Genomic DNA, 24,080 nt, shown 5'->3' with positions numbered 1-24,080 from the left:
GAAATAACGGATGCATGTAGAAATGGTACAGCGGTTATCATGGGGGATTTTCATCTACATGTCAATTGGTTTAACCAGGTTGGTAAAGGCAGCCTTGAGGAGGAGATTATAGAATGTGTCCGGGATGATTTCCTGGAACAGTATGTAATGGAACCTACAAGGGAACGAGCAGTCCTAGATCTGGTCCTGTGTAATGAGGCAGGATTGATTAATGATCTCATAGTTCGGGATCCTCTTGGAAGGAGCGACCACAATATGGTGGAATTTAAAATACAGTTGGAGGATGACAAGGTAAAATCAAACACTAGTGTTTTTTCCTTAACAAAGGCGATTACAATGGGATGAGAGAAGAGCTAGCTAAGGTAGATTGGGAGCAAAGACTTCATGGTGAAGCAGTTGAGGAACAGTGGAGAACCTTCCGAGCGATCTTTCACAGTGTTCAGGAAAGGTTCATACTGACAAAAAAGAAAGACAGTAGAAAGGGGAAAAATCGACCGTGGATATCTAAGGAGGTGAGGGAGAGTATCAAATTGAAGGAAAAAACATACAAAGTGGCAAAAATTAGTGGGAGACTAGAGGACTGGGAAGTCTTTAGGGGTCAACAGAAAGCTACTAAAAAAGCTATAAAGAAGAGTAAAGTAGACTATGAAAGTAAATTGGCTCAGAACATAAAAGCAGATAGTAATAGCTTCTACAAATATATAAGACAAAAAAGAGTGGCTAAGGTAAATATTGGTCCTTTGGAAGATGAGAAGGGAGATTTAATAATAGGAGACGGGGAAATGGCTGAGGAGCTGAACAGGTTTTTTGGGTCAGTCTTCACAGTGGAAGACACAAATAACATGCCAGTGACTGATGGAAATAAAGATATGATAGGTGAGGACCTTGAGATGATTGTAATCACTAAGGAGGCAGTATTGGGCAAGCTAATGGGGCTAAAGGTAAACAAGTCTCCTGGCCCTGATGGGATGCATCCCAGAGTGTTAAAAGAGATGGCTAGGTAAACGCACTAGTGATAATTTATCAAAATTCACTAGACTCTGGGGTGGTCCCAGAGGATTGGAAAGTAGCAAACGTGACACCACTGTTTAAAAAAGGAGGTCGGCAGAAAGCGGGTAATTATAGGCCGGTAAGCTTAACTTCGGTTGTAGGGAAAACGCTGGAATCTATCATTAAGGAGGAAATAGCGGGGCACCTGGAGGGAAATGGTCCCACTGCGCAGACACAGCATGGGTTCACAAAGGGTATGTCGTGTCTGACTAATTTGGTAGAATTTTTTGAGGACGTTACCAGTGCAGTAGATAACGGGAGCCAATGGATGTGGTATATCTGGATTTCCAGAAAGCCTTTGACAAGGTGCCACACAAAAGGTTGCTGCATAAACTAAAGATGCATGGCATTGAGGGTAAAGTGGTAGCATGGGTAGAGGATTGGTTAATTAACAGAAAGCAGAGAGTGGGGATAAATGGGTGTTTCTCTGGTTGACAACCTGCAACTAGTGGGGTCCCTCAAGGATCAGTGTGGGGCCCGCAGTTGTTCACAATTTACATAGACGATTTGGAGTTGGGGACCAAGTGCAATGTGTCAAAGTTTGCAGACGACACTAAGATGAGTGGTAAAGCAAAAAGTGCAGAGGATACCGGAAGTCTGCAGAAGGATTTGGATAGGTTAGGTGAATGGGCTAAGGTCTGACAGATGGAATTCAATGTTGCCAAGTGTGAGGCTATCCATTTTGGGAGGAATAACAGCAGCATGGATTATTATTTAAACGGTAAGATGTTAATACATGCTGCTGTGCAGAGGGACCTGGGTGTGCTGGTGCACGAGTCGCAAAAAGTTGGTGTGTAGGTGCAACAGGTGATTAAGAAGGCTAATCGAGTTTTGTCTTTCATTGCTAGAGGAATGGAGTTCAAGACTAGGGAGGTTATGCTGCAATTGTATAGGGTGCTGGTGAGGCTGCATCTGGAGTATTGTGTTCAGTTTTGGTCTCCTTACCTGAGAAAGGACATATTGGCACTGGAGGGAGTGCAGAGGAGATTCACTAGGTTGATCCCAGAGTTGAGGGGATTAGATTATGACGAGAGGTTGAGTAGACTGGGATTGTACTCATTGGAGTTTAGAAGGATGCGAGGGGATCTTATTGAAACATATAAAATTATGAAGGGAATAGATAGGATAGATGCGGGCAGGTTGTTTCCACTGGTCGGGGAAAGCAGAACTAGGGGGCATAGCCTCAAAATAAGGGGAAGTAGATTTAAGACCAAGTTTAGGAAGAACTTCTTCACCCAAAGGGTTGTGAATCTCTGGAATTCCTTTCCCAGTGAAGCAGTTGAGGCTCCTTCATTAAACGTTTTTAAGAAAAAGATAGATACCTTTCTAAAGAATAAAGGGATTCGGGGATATGGTGTATGGGCCGGAGAGTGGAGCTGAGTCCACAAAGATCAGTCATGATCTCATTAAATGGCGGAGCAGGCTCGAGGGGCCAGATGGCCTACTCCTGTTCCTAGTTCTTATGTTCTTATGTTCTCCACCGCCGTTTTTCGGGTGCCGGCAGGATTCCCGCCATGCTGGTCGGGGGCCATTGACAGTGGCCCCCCTGGTGATTCTCCGGGCCCCAATGGGCCGAGTGGCCATAAAGTTTTGCCCAGTCCCACCGGCGTGAATTACTCACCTCACGCACGGCGGGACCTGGCAGGTAAATGTGCGGGGGCGGTCCTGGGGGGGGGGGATCTGACCCCGGGGTGCCCCCACGATGGCCTGGCCCGTGATCAGGGCCTACCGATCTGCAGCAGGCGGGCTGGTTCCGTAGGGGGCCTTCTTTCCTCCGCGCCGGACCCCTATAGGGCTCCGCCATATTGCCCGGGTGCCGGCGCAGAGAAGGGAACCCCCGCGCATGCGCGGAAATACGCTGGCCGGTCTGCGCATACGCGAACTCGCGCTGGCCCTTCAGCACCGGCTAGTTTTATTGACACTTCTAAGCAGGCTTATCTAACCTTTCTGCTCAGATGGGAGGAGGAGGGGCACATTGGAGTTTTTTCTCACTGAAGGGGTTGATGGGAACATTTTGGAAAGATAACATTTGGCTCAACAATAAACTGAGTAATAAAGAAAGCTGAGGTGTTAAGAAAGGGAACAATTTCTGAACAACTGCAAAGCAATGTCAGATCTTTAATTTGAAAAATTTTAAATTAATAATTAATTTAAAAATTGACCAAGTGAGAGGGGTGTGTGTGAGTGCATGCATGTTGTGTGTGTCCACCTTTCTCACAGTCCTGGGTGCTCACTCACACACCCGTACCAACTGTGAATGAGTGTGTGTTGGTGTGGGTGTGTGAGCGAGACTGGGAATAAGGCGCACAGTCTCGTCCACACACACTGCTCACACTGCACATCCACACACACACACGCACTGCTCACACTGCACATCCACACACACACGCACTGCTCAACCACACACACTGCTCACACTGCACATCCACACACACACACTGCACATCCACACACACACGCACTGCTCAACCACACACACACACACGCACTGCTCAACCACACACACACACGGCTCACACTGCACATCCACACACACACGCACTGCTCAACCACACACACACACACTGCTCAACCACACACACACACACTGCTCACACTGCACATCCACACACACACACTGCACATCCACACACACACGCACTGCTCAACCACACACACACACACACTGCTCACACTGCACATCCACACACACACGCACTGCTCAACCACACACACGCACTGCTCAACCACACACACACACACTGCTCACACTGCACATCCACACACACACGCACTGCTCAACCACACACACACACTGCTCAACCACACACACACACACTGCTCACACTGCACATCCACACACACACACTGCACATCCACACACACACGCACTGCTCAACCACACACACACACACTGCTCACACTGCACATCCACACACACACTGCTCCCCCCCACACACATACACACATTGCCCCCCCACACAGGCACACTGCTACCCCTCAGCACATACATACTGCCCCCACAAATACACACACACAGTGCTCCCCCCACACACACTGCCCACCCCACGCGCGCGCGCACACACACAGACACACACACACACACTGCCCACCCCACGCGCGCGCGCACACACACAGACACACACACACACACACTGCCCACACACACACACAAACACACACTGCCTACCCCTCAACACACACACACTCACACTACCCCCCACACACACACACTGCCCCCCCACACACACTACTACCCCTCAACACACACACACACACACACTGCCCCCCCACACACACGCACACTACCATCCCTCAACACATATTGCTCCCCATGCACACATACATGCACACTGCCCCCCCCCCCCCACACTCACACACACTGACCCACCTTCTGTACTATAATCATTCGATGATTCCATTTACAATTTTTTTTTGTAAAACATTTTATTGAGGTATTTGTAACAATAACAGAAGAAACAGTGTACATACAGATATAAACATAGTGCAAAGGCCGTCTTTGGGGAGACAATGAAAAACAAACAGGAATCTCGGGAGGACCATAATTTTCACTGTCTGTACCCTCCCAGCCAGTGACAGCGGGAGCACATCCCACCTTCGGAAGTCTTCCTTCATTTAGTCCACCGGTTGGGTCAAATTTGATTTATGTAGCCGTTCCCATTCCTGTGTCACCTGGATGCCTAGATACCGAAAACATCCCCCTACCACTCTAAACAGCAACTCCCCCAGTCGCCTCTCCTGCCCCCTTGCCTGGATCGCGAACATCTGACTTTTCCCCATGTTCAATTTATAACCCGAAAACCAGCCAAATTCCCCCAGAATCCTCAGAATTTCTCCCATCCCTTCTAGTGGGTCAGAAACATAGAGGAGCAGGTCGTCTGCATATAGCGAGACGCTGTGTTCCACCCCTCCCCGAACCAGCCCCTTCCAGCTCTCCATTTACAATTTTAACTAGTTCATTCCTCGCACCTCCAAAGTTTGGAGCTTCCCTCGTTCGTCAGTCTATTTCCTCAAACCAGTACTTCTCCCCTCTTTTATTCTGTCCACCAGACTGTGGGACTCCTCCCCTCTCTGAGGCTTCCCATTCTATAGTCAAAGACTTTATTTTTTAAAAAGACATGACTTTGTCAACTAAACAGAACCTGCTGACTTAACCCATTGTCGCTCCTGCACTTGTCTGCACTTTTGGCTTAGAACATCCAGTGCAGAAGGAGGCCATTCGGCCCATCGAGTCTGCACCGACCCACTTAAGCCCTCACTTCCACCCTATCCCCGTAACCCAATAACCCCACCTAACCTTTTTTTGGTCACGAAGGGCAATTTAGCATGGCCAATCCACCTAACCTGCACATCTTCGGACTGTGGGAGGATACCGGAGCACCCGGAGGAAACCCACACAGACACGGGGAGAACGTGCAGACTCCGCACAGACAGTGACCCAGCGGGGAATTGAACCTGGGACCCTGTGAAACCACAGTGCTATCCACTTGTGCTACCATGCTGCCCAGAAGGCTTAAAGAAGGGCTCTGCGTACAGAGAATATAAAAGAGCCCAGAGTAACACACAGTGAGAGTCAGAGAGAATGAATGGGTTCCGATGGCCATGGTACATTAATTGTCTTTTCTTTAACACAGTACCAGCGAGGATCCTGGACCTCACTGACTTTCTTCAACCCAGCGGTATGCAGACTGTGACCTGTGTTACTGAGGGATCGCCGTTGCCTGAAGTTAGCTGGCACATGTGCCATGACTTAAAAAGGTAATCGGGCTCAGAAATGCCCACGATGTCTGTTCTTTGCCTATCTGCCTAAAAAGACAAGGCAAGCCGATGTAATGGGAACACCCAGGTTCCCCTCTGAACAACATACCACCCTGACTGTGCCGTAATCAGTGGTTATTTCATCATCGTTGGGTCAAAATCCTGGAATTTCCTCCCCTTAAAAGTGGCCATAATCCCAGATGACCTCAGGCTGCTTTCCCCTTTGAGGGGGGGAGAGCTGAACGGTGGTGATTTAACCTGAGGGTCACCGCGCCTCAGGCGAGGGGCAAGGTTGAGAAGGCGGGGGGCCTTCATGAATAACCTGGTACGGGAACTGAACCCGCGCTGCTGGCCTCGCTCTGCATCACAAACCAGCTGTCTAGCCCACTGAGCTAAACCTGCCCCCCTAAACCCCTCCCGAACAGCACGCCTTTACCCCATAAACATCAGCTGAACAAGTGGAGGTTGAGTGGCACCATCGCAGGTGGCAACTGGGAATGGGCAATAATTCACCATCTTGCCAGCGATGTCCACAGCCTGAGAATGAATTTATTATTATTTTTTTTTTTTTTTAATATTTTTATTGAAATATTTGTAACATTCTACAACAAAAACAGAAAAAGAACAATAGGTGTTAAACTTTAACATAGTGCGAAAATAGATATTTCCCTGAGCGGCTCTGTACTCACAGACCATCAAGAATAGCAAAAAAAACAAACAAACACAACACTAATCCCCCCGCCCCCCCCCCCCCCCCGGAAAGCTGCTACTGCCGACGTTTTAAATTAAATTTCCCCGAGTAAGTCGACGAACGGCTGTCACCTCCGGGTGAACCCTAACACTGACCCTCTCTGAAGGCGAACTTTATTTTCTCGAGACTGAGAAACCCAGCCATGTCACTAACCCAGGTCTCGACACTCGGGGGCTTCGAGTCCCTCCACAATAACAGGATCCGTCTCCGGGCTACCAGGGAGGCAAAGGCCAGGACGACGGCCTCTTTCACTCCCTGAACTCCCAGGTCTTCCGACACTCCAAAGGTCGCCACCTCTGGACTCGGCGCCACCCGTGTTCTTAGCACCTTGGACATTGCCCTGGCAAACCCCCTGCCAGAGCTCCTCAAGCTTTGGGCATGCCCAAAACATACGGACATGGTTTGCTGGGCCTCCCACACACCTCGCACATCTGTCATCTACCTGGAAAAACTTGCTCATCCTCACCGCCGTCACGTGTGCCCGGTGAACTACCTTAAACTGTATTAGACTGAGCCTGGCACATGACGAGGAGGAATTGTCCCTACTTAGGGCTTCCGCCCACAGACCCGGCTCTAACTCCCCTCCTAACTCCTCCTCCCGCTTGCCTTTAAGCTCCTCCACCGGAGTTTCCTCCGCCTCCAACAGCACCTGGTAGATGTCCAACATCTTCCTGTCATAATATACACAGGTATATCATGGTGCCGATACACACACACTGATGGACACACAGCGGGACCAATCAACACACACAACACCGCAGCCAATCACCAGTTAGAGCACACTCACTATAAAGACAGGGGGCATCAGAGATCCTGCTCATTCGGGATGCAGCCTCCTAGAAGGACAGAGCTTACAGCTTACAGCACAGATCTTCACCATGTGCTGAGTGCATAGACTGGTTCGGACAGGCATAGGTCTTTAGTTTAATCTAACATGAAATGAAAATGAAAATGAAATGAAATGAAAATCGCTTATTGTCACGAGTAGGCTTCAATGAAGTTACTGTGAAACGCCCCTAGTCGCCACATTCCGGCGCCTGTTCAGGGAGGCTGGTACGGGAATTGAACCAAGGCTGGCCTGCCTTGGTCTGCTTTAAAAGCCAGCGATTTAGCCCAGTGTGCGATTTAAAAGCCAGCGATTTAGCCCATCATGTTAACCCACAGTGAAAGTATGTTCAACAGTTTCTAACTTAATAAAATAGTGTTGCACTATTTTAAATGTTGGTGGCCTGTATGTGTTCCACGGATCCAGAGCACCCAACACATCATGATACCAGGAGTTGAGGGATATTAGAACTTCTTAGACCTACCTGCAAGTGATCTGCCTTCCACCAGCATACAGCCATCCTGCAAAATGGACAGCATCCGCCCGCCGCCGCCGCTCCGCATCATCGGTAACCTAGGGGCCAACTGGAGGATAGTCAAACAACGCTTCCAGCTCTACCTTGAAGCCACAGACCGGGAAGCTGCCTCAAACACCAGGAAGATCGCACTCTTCCTATCCACGGCCGGGGAACATGCCATCCACATTTTCAATTCTCTCACCTTTGCTGATGATGAAGATAAATCAAAATTCAAGACGGTCCTCCTCAAGTTTGACACTCACTGCAACATAGAGGTGAATGAAAGTTTCGAGCGCTATGTATTCCAACAGCGTTTGCAGGGTAAGGATGAACCTTTCCAGTCCTTTCTCACCCACCTCCACATCCTTGCGCAGTCCTGTAATTACGGGCCCACCTCAGACTCCATGATACGCGACCAGATCGTTTTCGGTGTTCAGTCGGACCCCCTACACCAGCAGCTCCTCAAGGTAAAGCAGCTCACCCTAGCAACCGCCATCGAGACCTGCGTGCTACACGAACACGCCACTAGTCGGTATTCCCACATCCAAGCGGCTGAAACGGTGCGGCAAGGTCCCCACGAGGCAGAACAGGTCCAAGCAACTCCAGGGCCTCAGCCTGGATGAGGGCGGCAATTTTGCCCGCTTTTCGCGGACTCCCGCGCTTGTGCGCACCGAACGAGGGGACGGCGACGTCGCCGAACGCACTGCGCAGGCGCGCACCACGTACGACCGCACCGTGCATGCGCGGTGGCGCAGCAAACGTACTGACGCTACAATGTGCGGCAACTGTGGCTCCGCCCACTTAAAGCGGCAATGCCCTGCCAAATCCCGACGATGCCTGCAATGTGGCAAACTTGGCCACTATGCTGCTTTATGCAGATCAGCTCAGCCTGCCAACTCATATCGCTCCAGCCAGCCTCGCAGGAATATCCGGACCATTCAACCCACGGTCACCGAGTCCGATGCGGACCTGCTACCCGATATTGACACCGAGGACCTGAAGGCACCTTTTCGAGTCGGTATCGTTACAAAAAACAGGGTGTCCCCGAAGCAAAGAATCCAGCCTCTATCGGTATACAGCATTGATCCAGAGGATGAGTGGTGTGCCACCCTGATGGTCAACCGGTCCCAAATACGATTCCGCCTGGACACTGGTGCCTCCGCCAATCTCATTGCACGGTCCGATCTCCAAAGCCTTCGTGTCAAACCAGCCATCCTCCCATCAGCCTGCCAGCTATTAGATTATAATGGCAATGCCTTTCCTGCCAGCGGCTCGTGCCAACTTGAAGTGACGCACAGGTCACGCAAAGCCATCCTTCCCTTTGAAATCGTGGGCTCCTCAAAAGCCTCCCTGCTTGGCACGCAGGCATGCAAGCTGTTGAACCTAGTTCAGAGAGTTCACCTTCTCTCTCCTGCTGATGCATCTGCCTTTCAGGGCACCGACTTCAGGGCGCAGCTCGACGCCATCATCAACCAGTACCACGACATCTTCGAGGGCATGGGCATGCTCCCGTACACCTACAAGATTTCATTAAAACCGAATGCCACGTCTGTGGTGCACGCACCTCCCAGGGTCCCAGCACCCCTTAAGGACCGCCTCAAGAGGCAGCTGCAGGACCTCTAGAACCAAGGAGTGATTTCCAAAGTCACAGAACCGACCGACTGGGTCAGTTCCATGGTATGTGTAAAAAAGCCTTCCGGCGAATTGAGAATTTGCATTGATCTCAAGGATCTAAATCGCAATATCATGAGGGAGCATTATCCAATTCCCAAGCGCGAAGAGCTCACATGTGAGATGGCTCGCGCCAACCTCTTCACCAAACTCGACGCCTCAAAGAGATTCTGGCAAATCCAGCTCGATAAATCCAGCAGGAAACTTTGCACATTTAATACCCCCTTTGGCAGATATTGGTACAACAGGATCATATCTGCATCAGAAGTGTTCCATAGGATTATGGAACAAATGATGGAAGGCATTGAAGGTGATCGCGTCGATGTCGATGACATAATCATTTGGTACACCACCCCGCAGGAGCATGTTAGTCGCCTCCAGCGTGTATTCAGACATATTCTTGAGCATGGCCTCCGCCTCAACAAGGCCAAATGCTCTTTTGGTCAGATGGAACTCAAGTTCCTCGGGGACCACATCTCCCAATTGGGTGTGCAGCCGGATGCGGACAAGGTAGCTGCCATCACAGCTCTGAAAACACCAGAGGACAAGAAGGTGGTCCTCCGATTTCTGGGCATGGTCAATATTTTAGGGAAATTTATCCCTAACCTCGCCTCTCATACCACGGCTCTCAGGAATCTGGTCAGGAAGACGACAGACTTCCAATGGCTCCCTGCCCACGAGCGCGAATGGAGAGAACTCAAAACAAAACTGACCACGGCCCCAGTCTTAGCTTTCTTTGATCCAGCAAAGGAGGCCAAAATTTTGACCGATGCCAGCCAATCCGGCATTGAGGCAGTGCTCCTTCAACGTGATGAGGCCTCATCATGGGCCCCCGTTGCATATGCGTCACGTGCGATGACCCCCAAGGAGCAGCGCTACGCGCAGATAGATTCTAGCAGCGCTAAGCGCAGATAAAGGAGTGCCTGGGCCTTCTGACCGGTGTGGTTAAGTTTCACAATTATGTCTACGGACTTCCTCAATTCACCGTCGAGACCGACCATCGCCCACTGGTCAATAGAATACAGAAAGACTTGAACGACATGACGCCTCGCCTCTAGCGTATTCTTCTCAAGCTCCGGCGAAAGGACTTCCAGCTCGTATACACCCCGGGCAAAGACCTCATCATTGCTGACGCTCTCTCCAGGTCATCAACACTCCATGTGACCCAGCGGGATTTGTCTGTCAGGTTGACGCCCATGTGGCATTCGCGACCTCCAATCTACCTGCCACGGATGAACGCCTCGTCCAAATTCCGCGAGACGGGGGCTGACCCCCTTGCTACAGCATGTCACCGACGGGACCGAGAGGCAGTGTACCGGCCCGGCATTAATGAGGACATAGCCAACACAGTGCTCAACTGCCCCACTTGTCAGCGCTTCCAGCCGGCCCAACCACATGAGACCCTGCAGCCCCATGTGTTGGTCACGTCACCATGGACCAAGGTGGGCATCGACCTGTTCCACGTGCTGGGTAGAGACTATGTCCTGATCGTGGACTACTTTTCGAATTACCCGGAGGTGATACGGTTGGACGACATCACCTCGTCTGCAGTCATTCGTGCATGTAACAAAACCTTTGCTTGACACGGCATCCCGCTCACGGTTATGCCGGACAATGGCCCCTGCTTCGCCAGCCAGGAATGGTCCAACTTTGCCAGGTGGTACAATTTTGCCCATGTGACATCCAGTCCCCTGTACCCCCAATCCAATGGCAAAGCGGAGAAGGGAGTACATATAGTCAAACGGCTCCTCTGCAAGGCTGCCGATGCTGGGTCCGATTTCTACATTGTACTGCTGGCCTATCGTTCCGCCCCACTGTTACTCATGGGTCGTACCCTGAGGACGACGGTGCCGTCCATCCATGTCCCAGACCTCGACCACGTTCCGGTCCTTCGCCGGATGCAGCTGTCTCGTGCACAGCACAAGGCGGCTCATGACTCCCGTGCAGCTGATCTCCCTGCTCTGACTCCAGATGACAACGTCCGCGTCCATCTTCGGGATGGTGGCTGGTCTGCAACAGCTGTTGTCCTTCAGCAGGTGGCTCCCCGCTCGTTCCTGGTTCGTCTACTGGATGGCTCTATTCTGCGCCGCAATCGACGCTCCCTTCGTCTCGTTCCACGCTCGCCACGTGATCCTCCACTGTCGCCTCGCCCTCCTGCTGACCCTGCCACGGACTATGCAGAGCTTCCTGTCACTCTGCATCCCCCTGACTCTGACGCAGTCCAGCCCGCTCCTGAATCGGCGGCTCTCGACCCACCCTTGAGGCGGTCAACCAGAATTCGTCACCCACCTCAGAGACTTAATTTATGAACTTTGCGGACTTATAGACTTTCTGAATTGTTTTGTTGCTTTGTTTGATCTTTTCCCTGGTTTGTATATAGTGTTGATCTCGTTATTCTTGTTGCATACTGCTTCTCTGCACCAGGTACCTGCCCATGTAAATAGTTTAGGTTCTCATGTACGTAGTCCTGTAAATATGTCTTCGCACCCCACACGTAGTTAGGAACATTCTCACCACACATTATTTATTGCCACACATATACATTCTTTTATAATAGGGGGGGTGTCCATAATATACACCAGTATATTATGGTGCAGACACACACTGATGGACACACAGCAAGACCAATCAACACACACAACACCGCAGCCAATCACCAGTTAGTAGGCACACTCACTATAAAGACAGGGGGCATCAGAGTTCCCGCTCATTCGGGGTGCAGCCTCCTAGAAGGACAGAGCTTACAGCTTACAGCACAGATCTTCACCATCTGCTGAGTGCATAGACCTGGTTAAGACAGGCATAGGTCTTTAGTTTAATCTAATATCGTGTTAACCCGCAGTGAAAGTATGTTCAACAGTTTATAACTTAATAAAATAGTGTTGCACTATTTTAAGTGTTGGTGGCCTGTATGTGTTCCACGGATCCAGAGCACCCAACACATCACTTCCCCTCCCCCACTCAAGTACCGGACACTACTCTATCTTGTATCCCCCATAGCGGCAGCAGCGGGAAGGCCACCACCTGCTTCCTCAGGAAGGTTCGCGCTTGTAAATACCTAAAGCCATTCCCTGGCAGCAATTCAAACTTGTCCTCCAGTGCCTGCAGGCTGGGAAAGCTCCCATCAATAAACAGGTCACCCATCCTTCTGATACCTGCCCTCTGCCAGCTCTGGAACCTGCCATCCATCCTGCCTGGTAGAAACCTGGGGTTATTACATATCGGGGTCCAGACCGACGCACCTTCCACCCTCTTGTGTCTCCTCCACTGCCCCCAGATCTTCAGTGCCGCCTCCACCACCGGACTTGTGGAGTAACGGGCTGGTGAGAACGGCAGAGGAGCCGTTACCAGCGCTCCAAGCTGGTGCCTTTGCATGACGCCGCCTCCAACCGTTCCCATGCCGACCCCGCCCCCATTACCCACTTCCTGATCATGGCAATGTTGGCCGCCCAGTAGGTAGTAGATGCAAACGTTCGGCACACGCCAGCCCCCCCCCCCCCCCCCCCCCCCCCCCCCCCCCCCCACCCCCCCCCACCCCGACTGCGTTCCAGCAACACTCTCTTCACTCGCGGCATCTTATTCGCCCACACAAATCCCGAGATGACTGAGAATGAATTTAAAGACCTGCTCTCCCCACATGCCTTAATGGGATGTCGGGCATTGCAAGACGTTGGGTTTGGGCAGTGCAGGTAGCTGGGTATGGTTTGCAGGTTTTTAGGTCTAGTGGGCTGGCCCTGTACAGACCACAGGGCTTGCAAGTTCAGTTGTCATGTGAATGAAGTGGGCTCGGGAGGAAGAGAACTTTGACATTATTTTCCCCCCCATCTCCATGGCCTTCCGTCCTTTACATTTCAGTGGAATTTGTTAATCAATAAAAATATTTCCTGGCTTCATTCATCAGATCCACCAGGGCTCGAAGGGTTAAATTCAGCGGCCAGGCTGGGTAGGCCAGGCTGGTATTCCCTGGAGTTCAGAAAGGGAGGTAGCCAAGAATCTACTTGAGGTGTTTGCAATGGCAAACGGAGATGGTGGAGAAGGAAAAGAGGAACTATTTTACTCTGGTGGATGGGGTTCCCACATCAAAAGCGACATAATCTAAAACTTAAAGCCAGGCCATTTGGGAAGCATTTCTTCACACAAACGGTAATGAAAATACAAACGTACAAGATTCTGAAGGGGCTTGATTGGATTTGGATTTTGGGGATTTGAGAGGTACAGTGAATGTATTTCTCTGCGAGCAGCTCAACAGATCATTAAGTACATGAAAAGAAAAGGAAATAAAATAAAATACATAATAGGGCAACACAAGGTATACAATGTTACTACATAAACACCGGTATCGGGTGAAGCATACAGGGTGTAGTGTTAATGAAGTCAGTCAATTAGAGGGTCGTTTGGGAGCCTGGTGACAGTGGGGAAGAAGCTATTTTTGAGTCTGTTCGTGCGTGTTCTCAGGCTTCTGTATCTCCTGCCCGATGGAAGAAGTTGGAAGAGTGAGTAAGCCGGGTGGGAGGGGTCTTTGATTATGCTGCCCGCTTTCCCCAGGTAGTGGGAGGTGTAGATGGAGTCAATGGATGGGAGGCAGGTTCGTGTGATGGACTGGGCGGCGTACACGACTCTCTGAAGTTTCTTGAGGTCTTGGGCTGAGCAGTTGCCAAGTGGACACTGAGAGATTGTTTCCACTGGTCGGAGAATCTAACACAGTCACCTGATAAGGGTGCCGATCATTTAAAAATGAGATGAGGGGAAACTACTTCACTCAAAAGGTTACGATCCTTTGGAATTCTCTACCCCAGAGGGTTGTGGATGCTCCATGGCTGGATACATTTAAGGCTGGAATAGACAGATTTTTGCTCTCAGGAAATGAAGGGATAATGGGGAGCGGATAGGAAAATGGAGTATAAGCCTGAGGTTAGCCATGATTGTATTAAGTAGTGGAGCGGGTTTGTTGGGCCTTGTGGTCGACTCTTGCACATATCTCTTGTGTTCTGAAGAAAACTGGAACTCCCTCTCCCCCCAAAACGTGTTGAGGCTGAGGGTCAATTGAACATTCCAAAACTGAGATTGATAGACTTTCGTTAGGCTAAAGGTATTAAGAGCTAAGGAACCCAGGTGGGTAGATGGGGTGAAGATACAGAACAGCCACGATCTAATTGAATAAAGGGGCTGAATGGCCTCCACCTGCTCCTGTTGTTCTGGGTCAGGGCTCAGAAACTCTAAAGTGTATTATGAAGTTCACCTCATCTATAAACTTTATGTTGAATTTGGCTAGGATGAGCATAAAATCCTTTACTGCAGGTGTGATTCATCAGACTTCCCAGACACTTAATCTAAACAAGGTTTATTCTAAGAATGTGGTTAACATATAGATGTATATATATATATATATATAAACACAGCAAGAATTTTTATCAATTAAAAACATAAAGACGCCACACAGCTTCAGTAATCGATGTATAACATTTAATGAATTCCCCCTTAGCTGTTCCAATTCAATAACAAAATCCAATTAAACCAAAACCCTTTTTCAAGGGCATGCGCAGCACACTGTATTCTCACCTGATTGGGACTGGTCCTTTTCCTGAAATTCTGATCCAATTCCAACCAGCAGGTTCAAACACCTTCCGGAAAGCAACTATATCTTTAGAGTTATCAAGGTAGTGAGCCACAACCAACGTGCTTTTTACTGGAACAGCTTTCTCCTTCTGCTGTCCAAAGCAGTCAAACTGAAACTGAAACCTAAAACAAAAACCTTCTCACCTGACAGCCACAGCCCAATGTGCTATAAGTCACATGATAAGAGACTAAGCCTTTCTTAAAAAGACACTCACATGACATTATGCACCATTGTTCAAGCTTCTGCTATGTTGTGTTGGAGGGTATGACGAACGCTTGCAATTCCTGCTTCGATTTTGCCCCCTTGTTTGGGGAGCTGCCCATGGATGGCAGATGCCCAGCTTTAGTCACCACCTCCTCATGGAATCTGATGAATTATTCCAGGTGCAACAACAAGCTGGGGAAATGGACCCCACTCAAAATGAACTCGAGCAGGGTCCGCGTGGAGAAACGGATCTCCGAGCTGCCGGAAAACCGCGTCTTCCACGTGGAGAGTGTCCTCATCCAGGAGGGTGCCGGCGAAACTGCCGCTGTGCGCTGCTCCGCCACCAACGGATTTGGAACCGTGAGCCGGGAGATCAAGCTCATTTCTCACGGTGAGTACAGGCTGGGGGAGGGAAGGTAGCACAGGCTGGGGGGCGGGGGGGGAGGGTGGGGGGGGGGGGGGGGGGGAGGAGAGAGACAGAAAAAGTGCGGGAAGGTGGCTGGAGCAGAAAGGTGATGGGTCAGATCCCTTCACTAGGGAGCTGGAACACCAAGATCTGAAAGTTATGTTACAGAAGACAGACACACCGTCTGGAGTAACTACATTCCGTTCTGGGAATCACACTTCAGGAGGGATGTATTTACCTTGGAAGGGGTGCAGCACGATTACGCCACAGCTTATGAGACAGGGCAGCACGGTAGCACAGTGGTTAGCACAGTTGCTTCACAGCTCCAGGGTCCCAGGTTCGATTCCCGGCTTGGGTCACTGTCAGTGCGGAGTCTGCACATCCTCCCCGTGTCTGTGTGGGTTTCCTCCGGGTGCTCCAGTTTCCTCCCACAGTACAAAGATGTGCAGGTTAGATGGATTGGCCACGCTAAATTGCCCCTTCGTGTCCAAAAAGGTTAGGTGGGGTTGCGGGGATAGGGTGGAGGTCTAGGCTTAAATAGGGTGCGCTTTCCACAGGCCGGTGCAGACTCGATGGGCCAAATGGCCTCCTTCTGCACTGTTGATTCTACGAGACCGAGCTAGCTCAATGAGAACAGGTTGCATGCCGATTCAATGAACCTTTGGGTGTGTAGTTTATTATCTTCCCAATGTGGAAGTGTCTGACCTCCATTTGGTGACATCATGGGATCATTGCGTTTGCGGGAGGGGATGGGAATCATGGACACAGACCCCCATCCAGAAACTCTGAATGCTGATGTTCCTAAGAATGAACATTCATGCAAGACATTGGTTAGGATTGTGGCCCTGGGCTTAACAGAGGGACATCTTTACATGTTCCATTGCCAATTGGCGTGCGCTGTGATCCCAGCGCAGAGGCTGAGTATAGATGATATGCTGCACAATGGATCTTGATTATGTGAACTAACAATGGACTCTGTCATCCAATCAATCTTTCCATTTTAATGCCCCAACTGTTGTTCTCCTTTGTGTGTGGCTGGCATGGGGTAGATCAGTGCACACCCATTCCAGATCAGGCTGTCTACTGTTTGATACAGAACTGCAGCGGGGGAGCTTCATCACCACAAAAGCAAAGTCAGAAAATACCCGGAACAGTACGGCCTTTCAGGGACTCAGTGGTTAGAGTAGAAGGGCAATCAGGCAGAGCGAGGGTTAATGTAGGACTGGAGATCAGTACTGCCAAGGTATGATGTAGAGTTAGATGATGGTACGCTGTGTGGGGTAGAATTGTAAAGGAGCCAGCATGGAGATAGTACCCATGCATGTCTGTACCTTGGAGATGTTTATCAATATGTGTTATGTTCAACCATACAAGTTTCCAGGGCTCTTTGTGAGACACCAAACAATCTTACAACATTTAGCACTCTTGCCTTTAAAGCAGGGGGTTCTAGCCCGTAACAGCCTCCCCGAACAGGCGCCGGAATGTGGTGACTAGGGGCTTTTCACAGTAACTTCATTGAAGCCTACTTGTGACAATAAGCGATTTTCATTTCATTTCATAGAATCCCTACAGTGCAGAAGGAGGCCATTTGGCCCATCGAGTCTGCACCGACCCTCTGAAAGAGCACCCTAGGCCCACACCCTATACCCATAACCCCACCTAACACTGAGGAGCAATTGATCATGTCTCAGCCACCTAACCTGCCCATCTTTGGACTGTGGGAGAAAACCAGAGCACCCGGAGGAAACCCACGCACACATGGGGGGAATGCGCTAACTCCGCAATTGAATCCGGGTCCCTGGTGCTGTGAGGCAGCAGTGCTAAACACTGTGACACTGTGACCCCTAAGTTCAAGTGCTACTCTAGAAACCTGAGCGTCTGCTCTAGGTTGACACTCGTGCGTGGAGCTTAGGGAGTACTGCACTCTCTTTCGAATGAATTTTGAAAGAAAGCACAACAGCGCCTATACTTCCTCAGGAAACTAAGGAAATTCGGCATGTCCACATTCACTCATACCAACTTTACAGATGCACCATAGAAAGCATCCTATCTGGCTTCATCACAGCCTGGTATGGCAACTGCTCGGCCCAGGACCGCAAGAACCTTCAGAGAGTCGTGAACACCGCCCAGTCCATCACACGAACCTGCCTCCCATCCATTGACTCCATCTACAACTCCCACTGCCTGGGGAAAGCGGGCAGTATAATCAAAGACCCCTCCCACCCGGCTTACTCACACTTCCAACTTCTTCCATTGGGCAGGAGATACAAAAGTCTGAGACACGCATGAACAGACTCAAAACAGCTTCTTCCCCGCTGTTACCAGACGCCTAAATGATCGTCTTATGGACTGACCTAATTTTCACTACACCCCTGTATGCTTCATCCGATGCCAGTGCTTATGTAGTTACATTGTGTACCTTATGTTGCCCTATTATGTATTTTCTTTTATTTCCTTTTCTTTTCATGTACTAAATGATCTGTTGAGCTGCTCGCAGAAAAATACTTTTCACTGTACCTCGGTACACGTGACAATAAACAAACCCAATTAAACCCAGGTGGATGTAAAAGATCCCATGGACACTATTTGAAAAAGAGTAGGGAAATTCTCTCTGGTGTCTTGGGGATAATATTTATCCCGCATGAACATCACACAGGTTCTTACTATCACATTGCTATTTGTGGGATCTTGCTGTGTACAACAATGAAGAAGTACTCAATTGGAAAGCCAGCGCATGTGAATGGCGCTATGGAAATGCAAGTTGTTTCTGTCTCATACAAACCCATCTTTCTCGCAGTGCAGCTTCACGAAGAGCCTCTGCTGGTTATTTACAATATTTGACAGCATTTTTCCAATTATCTCCTCTGCAGGTATCCGCTCGCAGCTGGTCACCGTGGCCACAATCCTGGTTTTGTTAGTTATCATGATCATCTCGTTAGTGGTTCTGGTTGCAGTTTGGAGGAAGGTAAGGGATTAATACCAAGGAACAATCTTACTGATAATGGCAGAGTTACCATGATCCTCGGCACACAGAACAATCCTGTTGTTGCCCCTGACCGTCAGTTTTTATTTCCACCTTCCCTCGCTCTTTCTCCCACCCCAGCACCGCCTTTCTGTTTCTCTCTGTCTTTACTTGTCTTTCTCTTTCTCTTCCTCCAGTTTATTACTCAACAGAGCTCAATTCTCACTGACTACCCGACATGGTCCACAAGAGGTTTGATGGACTTAATGGCCATTTCCCTGAAGCATATCCTTGTATTGTGTGGTACTATAATTCATTGGGCCAGAACAGCACCCAACCCAGCCCACCACCACACCTCCCCCCACGCCCAAGATTGCTCACTCCGCCAGTACAGCACCTCCCACTGGTATGATTGCTCATTGCGCCAGTACAGTGCCTCCCACTGGTATAATTGCTCACTGTGCCAGTACAGTGCCTCCCACTGGTATGATTGCTCACTGGGCCAGTATAGCAACTCCCACTGGTATTATTGCTCACTGCGCCAGTACAGTGCCTCCTACTGGTATTATTTGTCACTGCGTCAGTACAGCACCTCCAACTGGTATGATTGCTCACTGAGCCAGTACAGTGCCTCCCACTGGTATTATTGCTCACTGCGTCAGTACAGCAGTTCCAAATTGTATTATTGCTCACTGGGCCAGTACAATGCCTCCCACTGGTATTATTGCTCACTGTGCCAGTACAGTACGTCCCAATGGTATTATTGCTCATTGCGCCAGTACAGTACGTCCCACTGGTATTGCTCACTGAGCCAAAACAGCACCTCCCACTGGTATTATTGCTCACTGCGCCAATACAGCACCGCCCACTGGTATTATTGCTCATTGTGCCAATACAGCACCGCCCACTGGTATTATTGCTCACGGAGCCAGTACAGTGCCTCCTACTGGTATTATTGCACACTGCGTCAGGACAGCACCTCCAACTGGTATGATTGCTCACTGCGCCAGTAGCGTACCTCCCACTGGTATTATTGCTCACAGCGTCATTACAGCATTTCCAAATTCTAATATTGCTCACTGTACCAGTACAATGCCTCACACTGGTATTATTGCTCACTGTACCAGTACAGTGCCACCCACTGGTATTATTGCTCACTGAGCCAGTACAGTACGTCCCAATGGTATTATTGCTCACTGTGCCAGTACAGTACGTCCCAATGGTATTATTGCTCACTGCGCCAGTACAGTACATCCCAATGGTATTATTGCTCACTGTGCCAGTACAGTACGTCCCAATGGTATTATTGCTCACTGTGCCAGTACAGTATGTCCCAATGGTATTATTGCTCACTGTGCCAGTACAGTACGTCCCAATGGTATTATTGCTCACTGTGCCAGTACAGTACATCCCAATGGTATTATTGCTCACTGTGCCAGTACAGTACGTCCCAATGGTATTATTGCTCACTGCGCCAGTACAGTACATCCCAATGGTATTATTGCTCACTGTGCCAGTACAGTACGTCCCAATGGTATTATTGCTCACTGTGCCAGTACAGTACGTCCCACTGGTATTATTGCTCACTGTGCCAGTACAGTGCCTCCCACTGGCATTGCTCACTGCGCCAATACAGCACCTCCCACTGGTATTATTGCCCCCTGCGCCAGTACAGCACCTCCCACTGGTATTATTGCTCACTGCGCCAGTACAGTACGTCCCAATGGTATTATTGCTCACTGTGCCAGTACAGTACGTCCCACTGGTATTATTGCTCACTGTGCCAGTACAGTGCCTCCCACTGGCTTTGCTCACTGCGCCAATACAGCACCTCCCACTGGTATTATTGCCCACTGCGCCAGTACAGCACCTCCCACTGGTATTATTGCCCACTGCGCCAGTACAGCACCTCCCACTGGTATTATTGCTCGCTGCGCCAGTACAGTATATCCCAATGGTATTATTGCTCACTGTGCCAGTACAGTACGTCCCAATGGTATTATTGCTCACTGTGCCAGTACAGTACATCCCAATGGTATTATTGCTCACTGTGCCAGTACAGTACGTCCCAATGGTATTATTGCTCACTGTGCCAGTACAGTACGTCCCACTGGTATTATTGCTCACTGTGCCAGTACACTGCCTTCCACTGGCATTGCTCACTGCGCCAATACAGCACCTCCCACTGGTATTATTGCCCACTGCGCCAGTACAGCACCTCCCACTGGTATTATTGCTCGCTGCGCCAGTACAGTACATCCCAATGGTATTATTGCTCACTGTGCCAGTACAGTACGTCCCAATGGTATTATTGCTCACTGGGCCAGTACAGTGCCACCCACTGGTATTATTGCTCACTGCGCCAGTACAGTACTTCCCACTGGTATTATTGCTCACTGTGCCAGTACAGTACGTCCCACTGGTATTATTGCTCACTGTGCCAGTACAGTACATTAGTCGATTTTGGCGGGAGAACAGCTGGTGAGTCAGTTTCAGCGGGAGCAGTGCGGAAGTGGCTGCTGGGAGGTAAGTCTGTCCTTTAAAAGCACTTGTCTTTGCAGGGGCAGGCCAGTCGATTTCGGCGGGAGAACAGCTGGTGAGTCAGTTTCAGCGGGAGCAGTGCGGAAGTGGCTGCTGGGAGGTAAGTCTGTCCTTTAAAAGCACTTGTCTTTGCAGGGGCAGGCCAGTCGATTTCGGCGTGAGAACAGCTGGTGAGTCAGTTTCAGCGGGAGCATTGCGGAAGTGGTTGCTGGGAGGTAAGTCTGTCCTTTAAAAGCACTTGTCTTTGCAGGGGCAGGCCAGTCGATTTCGGCGGGAGTGGAGCTGGCTGGTTAGTCAATTTCAGCAGGAGCTGAGAATTTTTTTTTTTTAAATTAGTGTTTTAGGCGGGAACAGGAAGTCGACCCGCGGACGTCTGGGAAGACCCTCACCAATAAATTCTGGTGGAGAGGAAACCCGAGACACTACACGTGTAGTGTCTCCCACCCGCCCTCCTCCTCTAACCTAATAAGAAAACCCATTGGTCTGAGGTAAGTACCATATTTTATTATATTATTATTATTTTTTATAAAAAATGTAATTTAGTTGTTCGCCAGATCTTGGTAGAAAGTTAGAGGAATGGCAGGGAAGGGAGTGCAATGTTCCTCCTGCAGGATGTTTGAGGTAAGGGATGCAGTTAGTGTCCCTGCTGATTTTACCTGCAGGAAGTGCTGCCATCTCCAGCTCCTCCAAGACCGAGTTAGGGAACTGGAGCTGGAGTTGGAAGAACTTCGGATCATTTGGGAGGCAGAAGGGGTCATAGATAGCAGCTTCAGGGAATTAGTTACACCAAAGATTGGAGATAGGTGGGTAACTGTAAGAGGGACTGGGAAAAAGCAGTCAGTGCAGGGATCCCCTGCGGTCGTTTCCCTGAGAAACAAGTATACCGCTTTGGATACTTGTGGGGGGGACGACTTACCAGGGGTAAGCCATGGGGTACGGGCCTCTGGCACGGAGTCTGTCCCTGTTGCTCAGAAGGGAAGGGGGGAGAAGAGCAGAGCATTAGTAATTGGGGACTCTATAGTCAGGGGCACAGATAGGAGATTTTGTGGGAGCGTGAGAGACTCACGTTTGGTATGTTGCCTCCCAGGTGCAAGGGTACGTGATGTCTCGGATCGTGTTTTCCGGGTCCTTAGGGGGGAGGGGGAGCAGCCCCAAGTCGTGGTCCACATTGGCACTAACGACATAGGTAGGAAAGGGGACAAGGATGTCAGGCAGGCTTTCAGGGAGCTAGGATGGAAGCTCAGAACTAGAACAAACAGAGTTGTTATCTCTGGGTTGTTGCCCGTGCCACGTGAAATTGAGATGAGGAATAGGGAGAGAGAGCATTTAAACACGTGGCTACAGGGATGGTGCAGGCGGGAGGGATTCAGATTTCTGGATAACTGGGGCTCTTTCTGGGGAAGGTGGGACCTCTACAGACAGGATGGTCTACATCTGAACCTGAGGGGCACAAATATCCTGGGGGGGAGATTTGTTAGTGCTCTTTGGGGGGGTTTAAACTAATGCAGCAGGGGCATGGGAACCTGGATTGTAGTTTTAGGGTAAGGGAGAATGAGAGTATAGAGGTCAGGAGCACAGATTTGACGTCGCAGGAGGGGGCCAGTGTTCAGGTAGGTGGTTTGAAGTGTGTCTACTTCAATGCCAGGAGTATGCAAAACAAGGTTGGGGAACTGGCAGCATGGGTTGGTACCTGGGACTTCGATGATGTGGCCATTTCGGAGACATGGATAGAGCAGGGACAGGAATGGATGTTGCAGGTTCCGGGGTTTAGGTGTTTTAGTAAGCTCAGAGAAGGAGGCAAAAGAGGGAGAGGTGTGGCGCTGCTAGTCAAGAGCAGTATTACGGTGGCGGAGAGGATGCTAGATGGGGACTCTTCTTCCGAGGTAGTATGGGCTGAAGTTAGAAACAGGAAAGGAGAGGTCACCCTGTTGGGAGTTTTTTATAGGCCTCCTAATAGTTCTAGGGATGTAGAGGAAAGGATGGCGAAGATGATTCTGGATGAGAGCGAAAGTAACAGGGTAGTTATTATGGGAGACTTTAACTTTCCAAATATTGACTGGAAAAGATATAGTTCGAGTACAATAGATGGGTCGTTTTTTGTACAGTGTGTGCAGGAGGGTTTCCTGAAACAATATGTTGACAGGCCAACAAGAGGCGAGGCCACATTGGATTTGGTTTTGGGTAATGAACCAGGCCAGGTGTTGGATTTGGAGGTAGGGGAGCACTTTGGGGACAGTGACCACAATTCGGTGACGTTTACGTTAATGATGGAAAGGGATAAGTATACACCGCAGGGCAAGAGTTATAGCTGGGGGAAGGGCAATTATGATGCCATTAGACATGACTTGGGGGGGGATAAGGTGGAGAAGTAGGGTGCAAGTGTTGGGCACACTGGATAAGTGGGGCTTGTTCAAGGATCAGCTACTGCGTGTTCTTGATAAGTATGTACCGGTCAGGCAGGGAGGAAGGCGTCGAGCGAGGGAACCGTGGTTTACCAAGGAAGTGGAATCTCTTGTTAAGAGGAAGAAGGAGGCCTATGTGAAGATGAGGTGTGAAGTTTCAGTTGGGGCGATGGATAGTTACAAGGTAGCGAGGAAGGATCTAAAGAGAGAGCTAAGACGAGCAAGGAGGGGACATGAGAAGTATTTGGCAGGAAGGATCAAGGAAAACCCAAAAGCTTTCTATAGGTATGTCAGGAATAAGCGAATGACTAGGGAAAGAGTAGGACCAGTCAAGGACAGGGATGGGAAATTGTGTGTGGAGTCTGAAGAGATAGG

At 49.8% G+C, this 24,080-nt stretch overlaps 1 protein-coding gene across 3 annotated transcripts in view; it reads left to right on the top strand.

The window, feature by feature from the left end:
• Positions 1-24,080, top strand: part of LOC140427151 (platelet-derived growth factor receptor beta-like) — a 162,469-nt gene that overhangs the window by 90,620 nt on the left and 47,769 nt on the right. For all 3 annotated transcript variants that reach the window (XM_072512700.1, XM_072512701.1, XM_072512702.1), the window contains 3 exons: positions 5,685-5,808; positions 15,574-15,785; positions 18,671-18,765. In XM_072512700.1, the coding sequence (XP_072368801.1) occupies positions 5,685-5,808; positions 15,574-15,785; positions 18,671-18,765 (431 nt within the window). The remainder of the gene's footprint in view (positions 1-5,684; positions 5,809-15,573; positions 15,786-18,670; positions 18,766-24,080) is intronic.

Source organism: Scyliorhinus torazame, chromosome 7, assembly GCF_047496885.1.
Source record: "Scyliorhinus torazame isolate Kashiwa2021f chromosome 7, sScyTor2.1, whole genome shotgun sequence".
In the NCBI taxonomy this organism is placed as follows: Eukaryota; Metazoa; Chordata; class Chondrichthyes; order Carcharhiniformes; family Scyliorhinidae; genus Scyliorhinus; species Scyliorhinus torazame.
The sequence above is the reverse complement of the archived record's forward strand: the minus strand, read 5'-3'. Positions and strand labels throughout refer to the sequence as shown.